Source organism: Bos javanicus, chromosome 11 (assembly GCF_032452875.1).
Source record: "Bos javanicus breed banteng chromosome 11, ARS-OSU_banteng_1.0, whole genome shotgun sequence".
NCBI classification, from domain to species: Eukaryota; Metazoa; Chordata; class Mammalia; order Artiodactyla; family Bovidae; genus Bos; species Bos javanicus.
The window spans coordinates 102,059,360-102,075,605 of NC_083878.1; the positions used below are offsets into that span (position 1 = coordinate 102,059,360).

General features: G+C 54.9%; 1 protein-coding gene across 7 annotated transcripts in view; it reads left to right on the plus strand.

Moving 5' to 3' along the window:
• Positions 1-16,246, plus strand: part of NTNG2 (netrin G2) — a 71,856-nt gene that overhangs the window by 50,132 nt on the left and 5,478 nt on the right. For 6 of the 7 annotated variants that reach the window (XM_061433945.1, XM_061433942.1, XM_061433940.1 and 3 more), the window contains 4 exons: positions 7,221-7,393; positions 10,406-10,432; positions 11,404-11,541; positions 14,725-14,799. In XM_061433945.1, the coding sequence (XP_061289929.1) occupies positions 7,221-7,393; positions 10,406-10,432; positions 11,404-11,541; positions 14,725-14,799 (413 nt within the window). The remainder of the gene's footprint in view (positions 1-7,220; positions 7,394-10,405; positions 10,433-11,403; positions 11,542-14,724; positions 14,800-16,246) is intronic. The other variant, XM_061433944.1, reaches the window with a different exon arrangement.

The window sequence follows — 16,246 nt, forward strand, 5'->3', positions numbered from 1 at the left end:
GGGATCCTCCAGGCAAGAACACTGGAGTGGGTTGCCATTTCCTTCTCCAGTGCATGAAAGTGAAAAGTGAAAGCAAAGCCACTCAGTCATGTCCAACTCGCAGAGACCCCAGGGACCGAAGCCTACCAGGCTCCTCCATCCATGGGATTTTCCAGGCAAGAGCCCTGGAGTGGGGTGCCATTGCCTTCTCTGCAAATAAGTCTAAGACTATATAATCCATGGACTTCTCCAGGCCAGAATACTGGAGTGGATAGCCTTTCCTTTCTCCAGGGGATCTTCCCAACCCAGGGATCGAACCCAGGTCTCCTGCATTGCAGGCAGATTCTTTACCAGTTGAGCTATCAGGGGAGCTGTGTAATAAAAACTAAAAAAAAAACTATTAAACTGTTCTGCAGTTCATACTCACATCTCTCCAACCATCTCGCGTGGTCCACTTTGGGAGATGACGCTGATCACAACGAACATTGGGACAAAGGAGAGCGTAGCAGGGGCTGATACAGGCAGGATCATGAAAGGCCTGCCTGCAGAAGTGGCATTGGGCCTTGAACTTAAAACTCTCATTAGGTGTTAGCTTTAGGAGAAAGGAGCAGAGCCTGGCAGCGCATCCAGCAGAGGGAACAGCATGTGCAGAGGTCCAGAGGAAAGCAGGATCAGAACCGTGGTGGACAGAGACAGCGAGAGACAGAGAGTTGGAGAGACTCAGAGGGACACAGAGAGAGAGCCAGAAAGGTGAAGCCCCACACACATGTGCGCGCACGCACACACACACACACACACAGGCAGGCAGCATCACCCGAGCTCCCTGCACAAGTCAGGAAGTCTGAGAAGCAGGTCCATTGACTGGGTTCTCTTTCTGTACCAGTCCTGGTGGGCCTTCCCCCACGCCGTGTGGGCTCCTCCTGGCAGCCCTGCCCAGCACAGAACTGCTCTCCATACTCATTCCGGGACTCAACCAGGGAGGCAGAGAAGCCAAGACACCCTCTGGGAGATGAAGATGGTGGGAGGGGATGACCAGCGTGGGGCGGGGCAGAGCTGGGGTCAGGGAGAAATGTCTGGATTTGGATCCGGAGTGGGCTTTAAACTGCATGACCTTGGACAGGCTTCTCTCCACCTGTACCTCTCACCGCTGCCAGGCCTGTCCAGCTCTCACATTCTGTGACTCTCATCTATTGTAATTGCAATACACTTCTCAGATTCAGCTGCCCTTTAACAAATTTTTAACAAGCCAAGGTCAGTGTGATCACCCAAAGTTAAGATGGCAATCTTTTCTTTCTGTAGCTGATACCTAAAAATATCTGATCTTCAGGCCAGAGGCATGGTGTACATTCCTGCTTCCACACGGCTGGGGTATTCCTCTCCAGCTAGCTCTGTGGTATGTTAAATAGGAATTCAGATGAAAAAAATGAAAACCTTCCGAGGTCAAATATGTTTTGCCAGCAAACTTCAGTTAGACAACTCAGCAGGTTTGTTTCCTGAAGGACTTGTCAGAGCCTTTGATGTGCTAATGCACACTAGGACTCTGGGTGAAAAAGTGAAAGTGTTAGTCGCTCAGTCGTGTCCAGCTCTTTGTGACCCCATAGACTGTAGCCCTGCAGGCTCCTCTGTCCGTGGGATTTCCCGGGCAAGAATACTGGAGTAGGTAGCCATTTCCTCCAACTGGAGAACTTCCCAACCCAGGGATCAAACCCGGGTCCCTTACGTTGCAGGCAGAACAGCTTCTTTACTGTCTGAGCCACCAGGGAAGCCCTGGGTGGACGGGGCAATCAGGGAGCAGGGTAGGACAGCATTAGGAGAGCATCATATGTGTTGACCAATAAGAGCCAAACACAGAATCTTTCTTTGCCGTGGACCATCTTTGGGTCTAATGTTTCCAGGAAGAAGGGTCCCCGGTGCCAGCTGGGGCCTGCCCAACCCTCTTTGTGCCTTTCCCGGAACCTAGCATATAATAGACCCCCAGTACATGTGTGGTCGTAGGTTGGAGCTCCAGAGAGACAGGGAACAGACTTTCTCAAGCTCCGTTTATTTCAGCTTTGTGCTGCAGTAAAGCCTGACAGGACCAGGGGGCGAGGAAGATGAAGTTAAAACAGCATAGACTTTAGCGCCAGCTGATGCGTCAGAATTCTAGTCCAGAGAATTCAGCGGACATCTGTGGCCCCAGGAACTGAGAGTCGTGAGCATCACATGGAGCAGTGGCTTCCCAAACAGGACCCTGATAGACCTGCTCCTCCTCCTGAGAGGAAATACCTGTGTGAGTTCAGGAACCAGCCTGGCCTGATTTCAGGTTTTCAAATCTCATCTGTTTTCTGCTTGCTGTAGAAGATGTAGGAAACATGCAAAGTGACAAAGAAGGAAATAGAAATCATTTACAATCCCGTCCCCTCCCTCCCTAGACAACCGCAGGAGTACCGAGATGTGTTGTCCTCATGTTTCAGGTTTGAGCTTACACACAGTCAGAAGCTGACTGTAGTCTGGTGTGTGTGTGCATGCTAAGTCGCTTCAGTCGTGTCCAACTCTTTGTGACCCTGTGGACCATAGCCCACCAGGCTGCTCTGTCCATGGGGTTCTCCAGGCAAGAATACTGGAGTGGGTTGCTATGCCCTCCTCCAGGGGATCTTCCCAACCCAGGGACCATACCCAAACCTCTTAGTCTCCTGCATTGGCAGGTGGATTCTTTACCATTAGTACCACCTGGGAAGCCCATAGTCTGATAATAATCTGCTTGGACTGCCATAATGGAGTCCCACAGAGTGTGGGGCTTTAACTACAAACATTTATTTATTCTCTCACAATTTTGGAGGTTAGAAATCCAATATCAAGATGCCAGCAGGGTCAGTTTCTGGTGAGACCCCTCTTTCTGGCTTGCAGATGGTCTACTTATCACTGTGTCCTCACATGGTAGAGAGAGCTCTGGGGTCTATTGCTCCTCTTATAAGGGCACTAACCCTATCGATTAGGGCCCCACCCTTCCGACCTCATTTAACTTTAATTCCCCCTCTAAGGACTCTGTCAGACATGACTTGCTCTGTCATGTCTGACTCTTTGCGATCCCATGGACTGTAGCCTACCAGGCTCCTCCATCCATGGGATTTCCCAGGCAAGAATACTGGAATGGGTTGCCATTTCTTTCTCCAGGAGATCTTCCCAACCCAGGGATTGAACCCAGGTCTCCTGCGCTGTAGGCAGATGCTTTTACCGTCTGAGCCACCAGGGAAGTCCAAGGACTCTGTCTCCAAATACAGCTGCATTGAGTGTCAGGGTTTCAACGTATGAATTTGAGAGTGACACGGTTCAGTCCATAGCACTATAATACACACGATTTGGTGCCCTACTTTTTTACAATCCATATTCTAACCCACATTCACCTCTTGGACTCCAGAGCTGGATATCTCTGAGTTCCAGTCCCAGTCAGTTTTGGGCAGCCCTGTGACTCTGGGCCAGATACTTAATCTCTCAGAGCCTCCGTTTGCTCGTCTTCAAAGGGAAGGTGACAGTGATACCAGCTCTGGTAGCCATTCAGAGGCCAAATGAGATGCCCATTGGCACACAGCAAACACTAATTTTGGTTTTTTTCATTTGTATTAGGAACATTTCCCAGGGCTTGAAATAGCCTCTGACAACGAAATGTTTAGTTGCCAAGTCACGTCTGACTCTTTTGTGACCTCATGAACTATAGCCCAACCAGGCTCCTCCATCCATGGGATTTCCCAGGCAAGAATACTGGAGTGGGTTGCCATTTTCTTCTCCAGGGGATCTTCATGACGCAGGGATCGAACCCAGGTCTCCACATTGCAGGCAGATTCTTTACCGCTGAGCCACCAGGAAATAAATATTTAATGGCTTTATCATACCCCATAGCATGGCTGTATCTAATTTCCATAACCATCCTGCAAGATGATCTAATGTCAGAGAGAAGTTATAAGAAGGAAGGTGGGGACTTGTCTGGTGGTCCAGTGGTTAAGACTCTGAGCTTCCACTGGCAGTGGGGTGTACGAGTTCAATCCCTGGCCCAGGAACTAAGATTCATCATGCTGTGCAGCCCAAAAAAGAAAAAGTTCTTGAACTGAATTAAAATGAAAATGCAACATATCAACAGAAAATTATTAAAAAATATATATATTACAAAAGGCAGCTCTGACATTTCTGAAGCCAGCAGGCAGCAGGTTAACTCAGAGCTGCAGGGCTGCTAGAAACCTGGCAAGCAGCTCCCCCCGGTTTGGGATCCTTGCCCTGGAAGGGCAGCCTCACAGCAGTGCTCCAGTCAGATGGAGACAAGGAGGGCAGGAGTGGGTGGGGGCAGTGAGAGCCAGGATGAAGGGTCTGGCAGACAGATTTATGAGGCGGAAAGATGCAGGAAGTTAAATATTCATCATGTGGATAAGCAGAGGCTAAGGGGGGACGCTCCGTCCAGGAGGAGCATCGCTGAGTGGGAGGCGAGGTGTGAAGAGGAGGGGAGTTGTGAGCTGAAGGAGAAATGCTGGGTAAGCTTTTGGGAAACAGTCTTAGAGACGCTGGGAGCCAACGATGGGGAATGTTGCCCACTCTGGGCATCACTGGTGGGACGCAGGTGCCTCCACCCTCGTCCAGGCCACTGCCCTCTGCTGCCAGCTGGGCACAGCTTCCTCCCTGCCACCCCCCACCCCACCGTGCCCCAGCTCTCATCTCCCAGACAAAGCATCCTCCATGGAGCTGCCACAATGACATATAAAACACGGGCCAGAGCAGGACACCTCTGACCTTCCCCGGGCTTCCAGAACAGATTCCAGCCTCCATGTCAGGTCTGGCCTCCTCCACTCTTTCATCTCATCTCAGGCCTCATTGGTTGAGCTCTTCTTGGCCCAGGGATGTCTTCCCTCATGTTCTTGTCTCCTCCAGAAGGTTCTCCCCTCCTTGCCTGAGTAACTCTTGATGCTCTTGCAGGTCTCAGATTTAAATTGTTCTTCCTGGAAGCCTATCCTGCTCCCCGCTCAGACTGAGACCCCACGATCCCCTCTCCTTTGTAGAACACGTGGGCGCTGATGACAACTGACGTTGATGTTATAATTAAAAAGATTGGCATAATTATCATTTTAAGATTGTGTCTCGTGGAGTTTTAGGTTTACAGAAAACTGAGTGGGTTGCACAGAGGGCTCCTAATACCTAGGTTATTCACATCTTGCTTTTCTGTGATGCCTTTGTTACAGTTGATGAACCGATACTGACATGCCATCGTCAGCTCAAGTCCACAGTTGACATTAGGGCTCTATCTTGATGCTGTCTGGGTTCTGTAGGTTTTGACAAATGCATAACGTCATGGGTCCACCATGACAGTGTCATACTGATCACTCCACTGCCCTTAAAATCCCTTGGGCTCCACCTATTAATCAACCCCCTGCCCCAACCCCACCACTGTTCCTTGTGTCCCTGCTGGATGCTGTGCTCCATCAGAATAAGGACCCCATCTGCTTTATCAACCACTGTACTTACCATTCCCAGCTCAGAGTCTGGCACATAACAGGTGCCCTATAAATATTTTTCTTTGCTTATTTTAATAAAAAGAAAACTCTACCAAACATGTTATTCTGCTTTTTACAAATATTGACAATTTATCTTGGAAATCTTCCCATATCAGAATGTAGAGCACTCTCTCTCTCTCTCTCTCTTTTATTACAGAGGTTTTCCAACATGCATACAAAAATAGAATCTACTGTAATGAACTGCCACATACCTGTCACCCAACTTCAGCAATTAACTCATAGCCTTTCTCGTTTTGTCTGCATCTCTCCCCATGTTCTCCCTTTCTGTGTTATTCTGAAGCAGATCCCAGCCATCAGATCATTTCATCTGTAAATATTTGTGTGTCTCTAGAGATAAGGACTTTTAAACACACAATCACAATACCATCACTGCAGTTAATAAACATTAATTTAACACTGGGTGTCCCTGGTGGCTCAGACGGTAAAGAATCCACCTGCAGTGCAGGAGACCCAGGTTTGATCCCTGGGTCAGGAAGATCCCCTGGAGAGGGGAATGGCTACCCACTCCAGTATTCTTGCCTGGAATTGTCCAGAATTCCATGGACAGAGGAACCTGGTGGGCTACAGGCCATGGTGTTGCAGAGTTGGACATGACTGAGCAACTAACACACACACAATTTAATATCACCAAAGGTAGTCAGTGTTCAAACTGTCTCACAAATACACTTTGTTTATCTGAGTTTAGGGGTTGTTTGAACCAAGGCCCCGATGAGGTCCATTGCTGCCTTTGGTTGCTTTGCCCTTGAGGTTTTTTTTAATCGGGGTTCCTCCTTCCTCTGTATCAAGTTTTGCACCCCTTGCAATTCATCAGTCCTAGGAGCTATGTCATCACTTCTGGCTTTTGCTACAGCATCCCCCCTGGTGGTGTTTAGTTTGTTTCGCTGTCCTCTGTATTCCCTAATGAATTCCTAGCTGATCCAGAATCTGCTCCAGAGCGTTGATCAGATTCAAGTTCGATTTGTCTTGACGAGACTACTGCAGGGTGGGCTGTATCCTCCCACTGGGAAGTTTTTCTCTGGACGTCTCTGTTGCTGCTCCGTGCCCACAGCCATCCATTCAGTAGGGGATGCTGCATGACGACTTTCTAATTCTATCTTTCCTTCTTCAATCAGCAGCTGGACTGCTTCTATAAAAAGAAACATCCCCTCATCAATTGTTGGTTACCTGGAGGTATGCTTTATATAGGACATGCAAGACAACTGCTTGATTCTTTCCCTTTATTTACTGGTTTCAAAATGATGAGTTGCCTATAAATATTTGAATGAATGAATGAATAATACATGTATGGATGAATTGACAGGGTTTTGGGAATCAGGGCTTCTTTCTGCTCTCAAGGGCACGGGTGTGGCCACAGCCAAGAGCAGGGATGCCACCTGAGGCCAGGGTCAGGTCCATGCAACCAAGGGCAGGTAACTCTTGCTACCTGTCAACCACCATGGTTGAAAGCCATGGTGATCAAAAGCTGTGTTACTAAAAATACAGCATCTGGGACAACCCCGTGAGAGGCAGGAGCCAGGGGCACCTCTTTCTGGAAGGACTCAGAATGGTGCATCAGGGGTACTTGTCCCAAAGGAGAGTCTTGGCAGGTTGGACAGGTGGCCTCAAGGGTCCCTTCCTGGCCACCCTGACACTCTCCCAGCCTTCCAGGGAGCCGGAACAGCCCGCTTACATGCTCACTGATGCCTTGCCCCCTCCATGTCCCCCCAGGTGCAAGTGCAACCTGCACGCCAACCTGTGCTCCGTGCGTGAGGGCAGCCTGCAGTGCGAGTGTGAGCACAACACCACGGGCCCTGACTGCGGCAAGTGCAAGAGGAGCTTCCGCACGCGGTCCTGGCGCGCCGGCTCCTACCTGCCGCTGCCCCATGGCTCTCCCAACGCATGTGCGTACACAGACTGGCCGTTGCACTCGGGCACCCCCACCCCTCCCCACCTCAGACCAGCAAGGCCATGGGCTCCCCCAACCTGCAGCCTCAGGAGCTGCGGATCTCATCCCAAACATGCATGCACACACACTTGCACAAAGGTGTGCACACAAACATGCATGCATAGACACGTGTGTGAACACATGCCCACACTCGCACAAAGATGTGCACACATGAACATGCACACATGCATGCAGACTCACATGCACACACACACAGGTGTGCACATAGATCTGCGTGCATGCACACACATGGGTGTGCACACACATATGAACACACACAAACATGCACACGTGCGTGCACACATACATTTGTGAGCTCTTGCACAGATACCCAAAGGTGTGCACACAAACCACTGACACACATTTGTGAACACATGCAAAAAGGTATGCATACAAACATGCATGCATGCCCTGACATATGTGCACACACATGTGAACACAGGGGCACGCCCTTTTTAACCAAACTCCCAAGTGCCAGGCCTTGTCATCAAGACCCTCTAGCATGCCTGCATCCTGCTGGCAACCTAAGATGAGCTGACTCAGCATCCTTCTCACTGACCTTCCCCTTCGTGACCCCCAGGCAGGAGAGAAGGCCCACAGGGTGTCAGGGAGGAGTGGGTGGGGACCCCTCCCTCCAGGCTGACCATTCCTCGTAAATGTCTCAGTGTTTACAGGACATTTACAGGCACTGCATGGCACCAAATGCTACGGGGTCCCCCCTTGAACCTCCGGGTGGCCCCTGGAAGTGGGTCTCCTGGTCCCGTTTTACAGAGGGATCCTCCGAGGCCCTGGCCATGCCCTCTACACAGTCCCCTCCTCTCTTGGCTCAGTCTTCGAGTGCCAGAGTCCATCCTCAGGGTGTGCCCTCACACACCTGCACCATGAACACACTTCAGGGGTCCCCGTCATCAGCCCCCAGCACAGTCCCTGGGTGTCTCCTTGAAATTGAGTCCCAGGGAGCCCCCAGCTGCTGTGGATAAGGGTCCAAGCTCGTCCATGGTGGGCTCTCCTCAGGCAGTCCCCCAACCCTACCAAGTGACTTGCTGACACTCGGCCAGTGCTTTGTCGAGGAGGCTGCACAGGCACTTTATATACAGCTCCTCCCACCTCTGATAACCTCTCAGATGGTGTTTTCATTATGATCCCACTCTCCAGATGAGCAAACTGAGGCCCAGCGACCCTCAGGGCCCTCTTAGTTTGGCAGCAAGTTAAGCACCAGCACTGGAGCCAGTTCCCAAGCCAGGCTGGGCTGCTGGGACCACTCGGCCCGCGCCCCTCCTGGGCACACTCTTTGGAGCCCGTCCATCGGCTCCCCGCAACCGAGTGGTGAAAGCTTTATGTAACTTGAGGCTGATCAAAGCTGGAAGCCTCGCGATGAGGCTGTGACAGTATGTCGTGTGTGCGCCAGGGACACTCTCGAGGCCTTTGAAGGGTGACTTACTGGAGTTGCAGCCCCCCCGCGGGCCTTCAAAGGCACAGTCAGTGCTCTGGGCTACAGCCCTGCCCCACCCGGAGGACGTCAACCCATCTCTGTTGCCAGAACCAGTTCTTGAGTTGCTGTCACCTCCCTCTGACTCAAAGGCTCACCTCCCTTCAACTGTTCTGCTGCCTCCCACTGAACCCCTCTCTGGGCCCCATTCTCCTCCTAGAAGGATCCGTGACACCCACAGACCGATACCATTACCTGCAGGTCATCCTGTGGGGCCCCCGGCGCATCCCCCCAGGCACCCCTCACTGTCCCGCCCCCAGAGTCACCAAGAGAGGCCCACACCCCAGCAACCACCCTGGGGCTCCTCACGCCCCATCTTTTGTCAGGACTGCCTGGAGGGGACGCTGTGGCCCCGGCTCCTTCCTCCTGAGACTGACGACTCCCACCCAGGTCAGACTGTGGCCTCGGGCGCCTGCAGCCCCAGAGCACAGACGCACACAGACAGAAAGGGCCAGGTCAGGGTCAGAGTCAGGCCTCTGCCACTCAGAACTGTGAGGCCTTGGACAAGCCGTCTCTCCCTCTGAGCCTTTGCTCGTTTGTAGAACCAGGACCCTAGAAGCCTGCCCTAGGGCTGTTGTGAACTGTAGCCCGCCAGGCTCCTCTGTCCATGGAATTCTCCAGGCAAATGAATCCTGGAGGGGGTAGCCATTTCCTTCTCCAGGGGATCTTCCCGGCCCAGGAATTGAACTTAGGTCTCCTCCATTGCAGGATGGATTCTTTACAGGGAAACCCAAATTGTAAAGTGAAAGTATTAGTCGCTCAGTTGTGTCCGACTTTTTGCTACCCCACTAGGCTCCTCTGTCCATGGGATTTTCCCAGGCAAGAATCCTGGAGTGGGTTGCCATTCCCTTCTCCAGGGGATCTTCCAGGGATCGAATCTCCTGGATTGCAGGCAGATTCTTTACCATCTGAGCCACCAGGAAGCCCTGAGCACTGAATGGCCAGGGTGGGGCGGCACTCAGCATGGGCCCACATGCAGAAAGCCCTCAGCACATGACAGCCGCTGTGATCACCTTCCCGTCTACCCCACAGGCATCCCTGTGTTTCCCAGATGGGCACAGGCACAGCGGCTTCCCCCTGTGGCAGCTTCCATCAGAGCCTCCAGTAAACCAGTCTGTCCCTGTGCCTAGGACCCTCATGTTCTCCGACACCCCATTACCCGCCAGAGGATGACCTCCGGCCTCCTTGCCTTGCACTGGAGGACCTGAGAGTCTAAAGTCAAATGAGAAGGGTGCATGTGAGGCCCCCAGCAGAGGCTTATCAGCAGGTCCCCTGATGGGGTAAGTCACAGCTCCAAGACTCAGTTTCCCCATCTGCACAATGGGCTCAGAGCAGCCCTTCCCTCTCAGGCACCAGTGAGGGTGTAAGTGGAGAATCCGACCCAGTCCCTGCATGGTGAGGTGCCCCAGCCCCCCTGGTTTCCTGTCCCCAGCCTTGCCACCCCCTCCTTACTCTTCTGTTACCCCCCTCTTTCCGCAGGTGCCGCCGCAGGCTCCGCCGTCGGCAGTAAGTACACGCCAGGGCCACCCGTCTGGGGAAGGTGCCTGGGGCCATCAGTGCACGAGCCTCTCTGCACGTCCTGGAAAAAACAGGAGAGGAAAGACGGGACTTTCCTGTCCTCCCCTCCCCAGGTCCACCCCCTCCTCTGATCCATTTGCTTCTTTCCCCTCCTTCCCTCCTTCCTGTCTCACAAGCCCTTCCCTCCAGCTTCTTGACTGGTGCTGCTTTGGAAAGATCCCCTTGTCCCACTCCCGCTGGGAACCCCCCACTTCTTCCACTCCTGCCAGCCAAGAATGGGGGTCACCTTCCTTGACTGGTGGCAGAAGCCACCCCAGTCTGATCACGGGGTTTGGCCTCCCTCTGCACAGCCCACAGCTATCACCATGGCAGCTGCTCACCTGTGGGGAGTCTGGGTGAGATGAACCAGGATCTCGGCTGCAGGGAGGCTAGGGGAGGTGACCCAGACCCCCATGTGTCCAGCTCAGCTCAGGCCCCGAGCAGCCAGACTGTCTGAAGGAGGGTCTGGGCATCCCAGGAATTCAACAGGGAAGGTGAGGGAGGGTGGGAGGGGGTGACCAACCGACTATCGTTAAGTCATCATCAAACATGCACAGTGCCGGGCATCAGCTAAGCAGGATCCTCGTACTATCGCGTTCTGTCCTTGCAGCCAGCACCCCCAGGTGGGTATTGCCATCTGCTCTCAGATTCAGCAGGAGAGAACTTGCCAGAGTCAAACAGCCAGCCAGCAGCAGACCCCAAATCTCAGGCTTCCAGGGGTGCCACCCCACCCCCTGCTATGGCTCTTTTGGGCCAAACTCAACCCCTGTGGGATGCCAATGGGCAGAGAGGGGCCAGAGGAAGCTGGATTCGGAGGTGACGCTGGGCCCCTCGGCGGGATAGTAAGCTGTTTGTCTGCACTGGTACCCCACCACTGACCCCCACCTGCACCCTTTCTTGCTTTTCTCATCTCTCACCAGGCATCAGCAGGTCCCGGAAAGAGCCCGTCCCCAAAGCCCCTGTGGCCACTGCGGCCATTAGGAGGGACCCCGCTATTCCTACCCCCCCAACATCCACTGCCTGGGCCCCCAGGGCTCCCAGCACCCTACAGCCCACAGGTGGGTGCCCAGCTGCCGTGCCCTTCCCCACTCCTTGCCCCAAGTCCCTGCCCCTCTCTGCGATGTGGGGGTATCAGCTCTGGGGAGGGCAGGGGCTTGGCTTTTAGAGCACAGGATGCTGGACCCAGAGTCGCGGGAGCGTGATGCCTGGAGACCTCCAGGCAGTCCGGACTTCCTGTCGCTGGGGTCCAGCCAGGGCGCCCAGGGCTTGTGGCAAGCCCCTGGACCCCCCTCCCTAGGCACTGCTCAGTGTCGCCCAAAGAGCCCAGGGAGCCAGCTCAGGCCCCGCCCCCACAGCCATGCCAGCCCCCGGCCCTGCCCCTGCCCCCAGCGGCTGACCCCTAGGAGATGGACAGGGCAGGGTTAGCTGAGCAAACAGACTCCTCAGATCAGCAGGGCAGAGGAGATTGCCGCCTTGAGCTGCACAGCCTCTGAGCTGGGCTTTTAGACTGTGGACTGCTGGGCCTTTGGGGGCGCAGAGTGCGGGGGCAGGGCCAAGCCAGGGGTGTGTGGCAGGCTTGGGCTGCTGGGGTGGCCCTCTGGTCTCCCCAGGGGAGTCCTGCCAGATCCTGCCTTCCGGGAGTGCCAGGACTTGACTCGTCCTCCCCCAAGGGTGACAGGGAGATGTGGCCAAGGTCCCTGGTTCCGCCATCTGGGGCGGGGTGCCCCGACTGTGCGCCCCCACCCTGTCCCACCCCCTCTGCAGTGAGGAGCTGGCAAGGTGGGGGTCTCCTTACTCTTGGGGCAGTGCCATGACCCTTCCTCTCTCTGATGCTCACGGACCCAGAAACCCCTCTGTCAGTGGGAAGGGGTCCCTGACTCTCTGGCCTCAGCTTATTGTGGGGGATGGGGCTCAGCCCTCTCCTAGCTGCAGGAAAGTGCCCGCGCCCAGCTCCTCCACGGGACCAGAGGCTGACACCACATGTCTTTTCTTTCTGTCCCCCTCCTTTCTCCATGGGAGGCATTTGCCTGGGTGGGGTGGGGGAAGGGGCCCGCTGGGAGATCCGAGGATTTCAGGCTGGCCTCCTGGCCTAGGAATCTCTCTGGGTGGAGGACACGGGTCACTGGGAGTCCGGGCTCCAGACGTAAGTTGGGCCAGCCTCCTGAGACTCCGCACTTTTTTTTGTTGTTGAGTCTGTGATGGGCAGACCGGACCAAAAATAGTCGTGGTGGGTGCCATGTCTGCCTGCAGGCGGTGATCTATCTGGGTGGGAGGCCAGACAGACACACGCGCGCGCGCGCACACACACACACACACACACACACGTCGAGGAACCTGGCCTCCATTTTTGGAGCTGCTTCTGATGGGGGACATGGGGTGCCAACTGCAAAGCTGGGAATTAAGGAGAGTGTCAGAGTCAGGGCTGTGAGCCTGGGTGAGGGAAGGTATGAATTGTGAGGGTCCCCAGGACTCTGATGGTAAGAAGGAGGCACCCCTCCCTCCAGGCTGGACTATCAGACATCCAGAATGGTCAGGGTCCTCTTTGCCTCTTGAGCCCAGGGCCAGGCTGGGAGCCCAGTCCCTAGCGGCCCAGGTCTTAGGGGTCATCAGTCCTCTTTAGCACCTGAAGCCCATGCCTGGGTCCCCGTGATGCTCCCCAACCCCCCACCACTGATAACACATTCACTGTGGGGGGTGGAGACCGGGTGCCTCCTGGGCCAGGAGCTTGTGGTGGATTCCTGGTTCACAGCCCCGAGAAATGGGGACTGAGATTTTCCTAGTCTCCCCAGGTTAAGGCTTAGGAAGCAGCAGCTGGGTTTTTACAGTATGTAAATAATCCTTCAATAAAGCTGTTTTAAAAAGAAAGAGTAGTTGCTCAAGGAAATAAGACAGGTCCTGACCTTGGGGCTCACTGACTTCTGATGCTTCCTGCCCACTCAGCTGCCCAAAGCCACCGTCCTGAGACCTTGGGGAGCTGTGAGGTGGTGCTGCCTTTAAGGCCAAGTTTGCACGACTCCCCAGTTTTGAAGGAACAGACGGGCATCCATCTGGCCTTGGCAAGCAACACGAGTCACTCTGAGAAGGCTCTTCCGGAACACCTGAGCGCATCCCTGGAAAGTCCAGTCTTTCCCACCCCCAGGCCACCAGAAAGGTCCTGATTCTCTCCAGGTGCCTCCCAACAGGTGCTTCGGGCTCTTTGGCCCGAGTCCAGCTGGGCCTGTGGACCGCTGGCCCACGTGTCTCTCCCTGCTGCCCATGTCAAGCTGTCCTGAGGGTGAGGGCTGCCAGCAGAGAGGCTGTTCAAGACCACTAACCCTGTCCCCAGTGTGGCTGCAGGGGGTGGCGGGAGCGAGACTGCAAAGCACCATGCCTTCAGGGCGGGTTTATCGCAGCCCTAATTAAGCCCTTGCCAATTTGAGTCCCGAGGCCTCTTCTCATTGAACATCCCATAAATGTCAATTTCACATCCAGAGGCTCCCAGCTCCCAGCTGGAACATCCCCCGCACTTTTTAGCTGGTAGGTTTTCTTTCTCTTTCTCCACCAACTGGCATCATGCGTAATCCCTTTAAGAAGCAGAAAATATCCGATTTCTCCCCTTGTCCCTCTGGGTTTGTCCTTTGAAATTCGGCACAGAGTGATTCTTCCATTTCTCGTCTTGCCAGCCCTGCCCACATCGCCTACTGTGGGTCCAGATAGTCCTGGAGACAGGCAGTGTGGCACTTGGGGGCTAACTCATATTGGGGTCCCTGGTGAAGATGGGCCCAGGTGGCCGGATCGGGGTTGGACTGGAAGCCTTCAAGGACCCTCTGGGCATGTTTGGTGTCTTGGCCAGAACACACACACTCCCTTTACAGCCATCGGCCAGAGACCTCAGTGCAGAGAGGTCTGGGCCCCAATTCCGGACTCTGTCTAACTCCAGCCTTCATTCAGAACAGAGGCCACGCAGGGAGGGAGCTCCAAGAATGAGGAGTCCCTCTGAAGAAAGGGCTGTCCAAAGTATGCAGATTCTCAGGCAGGGGTCCCTGTTCCATCCGGCATCCCTGCGCCCTTCAACAGGCTGCCTTAGCATAGATGCTGCCTCTCCTATAGATTTGAACCCAGTTCCACTTGGCTGGTGTAGACAGAGCTGCTTCTTAGAGTGCTGCTTCTGTAAGGGGCCTGCAGGGGGTGATGCCTCAGGAGGTCCCCGGGACAGCCCCAGCCCCTCGCGTGACTTGGTTTCTCCTCTTTTCTCCCCCAAGAGTGGAGCAGGCCATCCACCGCTGCCCCGCTCTGGGCGAGCGCCCCTTGGCCCCAAGTGTCCTCCAGTGCAGAAGGTATGGGGGGGAGGGTGCTCCTGAGACTCTGCAGAGGAGGAGGGATCAGGGCCACGTGGCGGGAACCCCGGGTGGCAGGGGGCCCCCTGAGGGCAGAGGGAGGGGCCTTGGAACTCTACTCCGCACCCCCAACCCCACCTACTTAGCCAGCGTGGCCTCACCACACCCGACCCCTTTCAGTCCTGCACTCTAACCCTCACCTTAACCCCTGAGAGCTCCCAAGCCCTGTGGAGACCCTGTCCTGAGAACAGTAATGCCCTGCGACTCAAGAGTCAGAGAGGGTTTCCTGCAGGGGCTTGGCTCCTGGGTCGGGAAGATCCCCTGGAGGAGGGCATGGCAACCCATTCCAGTATTCTTGCCTGGAGAACCGCATGGACAGAGGAGCCTGGTGGGGCTACAGTCCATGAAGTCGCTTCTAGGGGAAGGGGGAGGGTAGCCTTCTGGGTGGCAGGACCAGCTGCCGCAAAAGCTTGGCGGTGGGATGCCAGGGAGCGGTGGCTTCACCAAGCGAGACCTGGGGAGACCTCGGGGGATCACGCTGAGACCAAGCCCAGAGCCTCATTCTCCCATTGCGTTGGGAAGAAACTCGTGTGGGCTCGAGGACTCATCTGCACTTATAGTGGACACACCCAAGAAGCACACAGGGTCTGCCTGAGTCGCCAAGATGGGACACTGTCCCTGGTCCCAGCTCACTGTTCCCTGGTCGGTAAGACCTGATGCCAGGCTCGGGCGGCAACCCCACCCGCACCTCCAGTTCCCCCCTCACCGGCTGTGAATGGTGAGCAGGGCTTTGAGCGCCCCCTGCTGGTGAGTGGTTCCGGAGGCAGAATCACAACTGGGGAGGGTCAGCGGAGACCTCCGAGTCAGCGGGCGTCCTCCCCGGCGATGGGGAGCCAGCTGGAGCAATCACATCCTGGCCCTGGACCGACTGGGGCACCGCCGCCTCCCAGGTAGAAGCCGAGGGGACCGTGGCATGCTCCCCCACAAATAAAGGGCTGGGGTTCTGGGCAGTCTGTGCTCCTGGCTAGATGGCTCCTGCCAGTGGAAGGCAAAGGACTCACTATGCCTGGAGCAGGGAGCTTGCTTCAGAAAGGAAATGCTGAGTCGCTCAGTCATGTCTGAGCGACTTCATGGACTGTAGCCCGCCAGGCTCCTCTGTCCATGGGATTCTCCAGGCAAAAATACTGGAGTGGGTTGCCATTTCCTCCTCCAGGGGATCTTCCCGACCCAGGAATCGAACCTGCATCTCTTGCTTCTCCTAGATTGGCAGGCAGTTCTTCACCACTGAACCCCGGGGAAAGGAAGGAAGATGCCCAAATCTTGCATCCAGCTTCACACTCTGGACTTGACCCTCACAGAAGCCTGGAGAGGAGCAATAGTTCAGGGTGTCCAACGTGGTGTTTTTCAACCACTCAAACCGTCCAGCTTCAGCAGTCTTTAGCATAGC